The 3,559-nt window shown below is 49.2% G+C and overlaps 1 protein-coding gene across 1 annotated transcript in view; it reads right to left on the bottom strand.

Annotated features, from left to right (window-relative positions):
* ttyh1 (tweety family member 1) overlaps positions 1-1,974 on the bottom strand; it is a gene marked incomplete at its 5' end in the record, with an annotated part of 15,169 nt that extends 13,195 nt beyond the window's left edge. Inside the window, one exon of the mRNA XM_084444587.1 lies at positions 1,922-1,974. Coding sequence (XP_084300713.1) covers positions 1,922-1,974 — 53 coding nt within the window. The remainder of the gene's footprint in view (positions 1-1,921) is intronic.
* Between the last annotated feature and the right edge of the window lie 1,585 nt (positions 1,975-3,559).

The following is a 3,559-nucleotide window of genomic DNA, read 5'->3' as shown; positions in this document are numbered from 1 at the left end:
GTCCTCCCTGTCCAGGGGGAGGGGCTCTGTCCAGGGGGAGGGGCTCTGTCCAGGGGGAGTGTCTTACTGGACGTCCCTCTGTGCTTGTGTAATAGATACATTCAAATGAGTGTATTCTCTGCTCAAGACATTGTCTTGAGTCTGTCTTATAAAGAGAGAAGCTGTCCTCTGTTTCTTGCCCGGACCCCTCTACCCCCAGGCCTAAACAGTCCTTTATGTCAGGAGACCTCACCAGAGGTCACCTCCTCCCAGCTGTCTCTGATCTCTGTAATGTTCACTTCAGCTGTTGACCCTCTGACCTCGCCTACTCACTGATGATTGGCTATTTTGCATATGCAGGTGTGGTCACACCCACACTGTTTATAATGCTCCGTTTTCCTGATAATCTTTGCTCTTGGTGGATGTTCCTTTCTCTTTGAGCCCGACTTTGCAAACTCAACCAGCTTGGACTTGCAACGATGAACCTTGGCGTTCTCGACCACTCTTTTCTGAATTATTAGAATAAGTCTAGAACACTTGTCCGGTGCGAGATCTGTCGCCGAGGGCAACGTCTACCAACCCAGCAAACATGCGACGTCAGGGAGACGTTCAGATCATGTCTTAATAACGTCCGTCGGTCCAGAACCCCATTTGTACATCTGCTGGACCCCTCAATATTCGAACGTCTGGCTTGGACCCCTCTAAGACGTCTCTGGACGTGCAGAACAGGTTCAATATCTGAACGTCTAAAAAAACGTTAATTCTGGCTCCTAATTGGATGTCTTTTGGAAGTGTCTTTGCTCAGTGGGAAGCCTGGGGAGAGCCCATCTCTGCCAGGCGAGACGGAGAAGGTTTCCCAACCACAACCACACACTCAAACCTTAAACCTGCGACGAAAGATGGGCAGCGACTCTGCTGTCCTGACATCAGTGGGCAGCTCATTCCACCACTGCGGGGCCAGGACAGAGAAGAGCCGTGACCGTGTCGATCGACCGCAGGAGCCTCGGAGTGACGGGGCAACCAGTCGCCCTGAGGTAGCAGAGCGTAGCGGTCTGGTGGGGCAGAGCGGGGGTGGGGCGAGGCTCTGATTGAGCAGATTAAGAGAATATCACCACAGTTTTTCCGTTTTAAGACAAGGGGGGTTCTCAAGACAGTTTATGAGAACAGCTCTGAGACGCAGAGAGAGAGAGAGAGAGATGGTGGTGCGGGGCTAGTCTATTAAAATTCTATAAAGGGAGACATAGAGGGGCTTATATACCGTCCTGGGGGACATACAGTGCATAGACACTGATAAACAGCGAAAAGACAATGTTACATTTGTGTGTAAAAGGGTTTGAAAAGATGAATTATCCACCGGGTGCTATGAATGCTGCAGATGTTTATTCCGACACAACATCCAATCAATACAGTATTCTATAGCCTACTGCGCTCCGGTATTTTCTCAATAGCCCTATTGATTTACAGTACCGGGACTACATGACACCGATGCCGACTAGATACAGACTACAGTCAACTGTTCTGTAGAACGTATTTGTTTTACTACAGTGTACGACCGTCTATGTGTGGCGTATTTGACAAGCGGAGAGATTAATTGCGCCGCTGCCCCAGAATGAGTTAACAGATCGCCCACAGGCCAGACAGAGCAGCTATAAGCCCATTAGAATAAGCCCGTTCACCTAAATGCCCCCAAAACCCCAACCGTCACAAATCAAATGAATGCCGGCAGTCCATTTCACTTATTAAAAAACCATAGAGAGCATAATGATTCTCACAAGGGAGCAGGGCATGCATCAGGCTCACACTAACCACGTCAACAGACTGGCATTACCGTAGACCACCATCATTACCGTAGACCACCATCATTACCGTAGACCACCATCATTACCGTAGACCACCATCATTACCGTAGACTACCATCATTACCGTAGACCACCATCATTACCGTAGACCACCATCATTACCGTAGACCACCATCATTACGTAGACCACCATCATTACCGTAGACCACCATCATTACCGTAGACTACCATCATTACTGTAGACTACCATCATTACGTAGACCACCATCATTACGTAGACCACCATCATTACCGTAGACCACCATCATTACCGTAGACCACCATCATTACCGTAGACTACCATCATTACCGTAGACCACCATCATTACGTAGACCACCATCATTACCGTAGACCACCATCATTACCGTAGACCACCATCATTAAGCTCACAGATTGTGGTCGTATATCAACTCAAGAAGTGTTCATCACGTTATGGCTACTTGTCTTGGCTTAAGCATGCCAGAGGACGCTGCCAAATTAGATGAACTGATAATCCTCTAGGAATGACAGAATCGAATAGAACGGAATAGAATAGAATAGAATTGTTTTTCAAAAAAAGGTGTGTGAGTTTTGAAAAGATGAAGCTGTGCAAACATAAATGTCTTCAACACAACTGGCAAACAAGTCAATGACATATAAAACCCCCACAAAGCATCATGGATCATCTGCTTCAGGAAGGTTTCTAACAAAGTGCCTATGAGGGAGAACCTAGCGGGGGGTAGGGTGAGGGGGGTAGGGGGGGTGGTGGTAGGGGGTGGATGCTCACATTGATGAACTGCTAAATGTCGAGGACAGGAACGAAGCTGTGTCCAGGATGTGAGGTGGGCAGCAGAAGGAGGAAGCAGAGGGAGGAAGCAGAAGGAGGAAGCAGAGGGAGGAAGCAGGAGGGAGGAAGCAGAAGGAGGAAGCAGAGGGAGGAAGCAGAAGGAGGAAGCAGGAGGGAGGAAGCAGAGGAAGTAAGCAGAAGGAGGAAGCAGAGGGAGGAAGCAGAAGGAGGAAGCAGGAGGGAGGAAGCAGAGGGAGGAAGCAGGAGGGAGGAAGCAGAGGGAGGAAGCAGGAGGGAGGAAGCAGAGGGAGGAAGCAGAAGGAGGAAGCAGAAGGAGGAAGCAGAAGGAGGAAGCAGAAGGAGCACCTTGGAGCAGCGGTTCTTGTTGGAGGGGGGAGGGAGGGGGGTCGGGGAGGGGGGCGTGGCTCACATTGATGTGATGGTTCCTGTCAGCTTGTGATCACGCTGGTTTCTATTGCATAACTGAAGGCAAATGAATGTGGACGCTCACGTGATGGAGGGATGGAAGAGGGGATGAGAGGAGAGGGGATGAGAGGAGATTGGAGGAGAAAGCACAGCCTCACTGTGCGATGCTGAAAAAACCCATCCCAGAGCTTGTGGAGGGAGAGATGGGAGGAGAGAGAGAGAGTCCGGGGGTTGGAGGATTCTCTCTCTCTCTCTCTCTATCTCTCCCTCTCTCTCTGTACTGAGCAGCCGTGGGCATGGAATCATTTCAGACAGTGTTTTAGACTCCATGTTGTCTGAATCTACGAGGCCATTTTGAAAGATAGATAATTAGGAAGTGTGAAGAAAATATTCCGCCTGGATGCAACATCTTATTTTGTATTTTGGAGGGACCTCTTTCGTCCTGTGTTGCTTAACGCACACTGCTATCACCATCCTGTGATATCGACACCGTTCGAATGAACAGATGATTCACTGCAGATGAAATCACGCTTGCTACTCTGATGACGG

This window comes from Borostomias antarcticus, assembly GCF_949987555.1.
Source record: "Borostomias antarcticus genome assembly, chromosome: 10".
NCBI classification, from domain to species: Eukaryota; Metazoa; Chordata; class Actinopteri; order Stomiiformes; family Stomiidae; genus Borostomias; species Borostomias antarcticus.
This window is presented reverse-complemented; position numbering and strand designations above follow the sequence as displayed.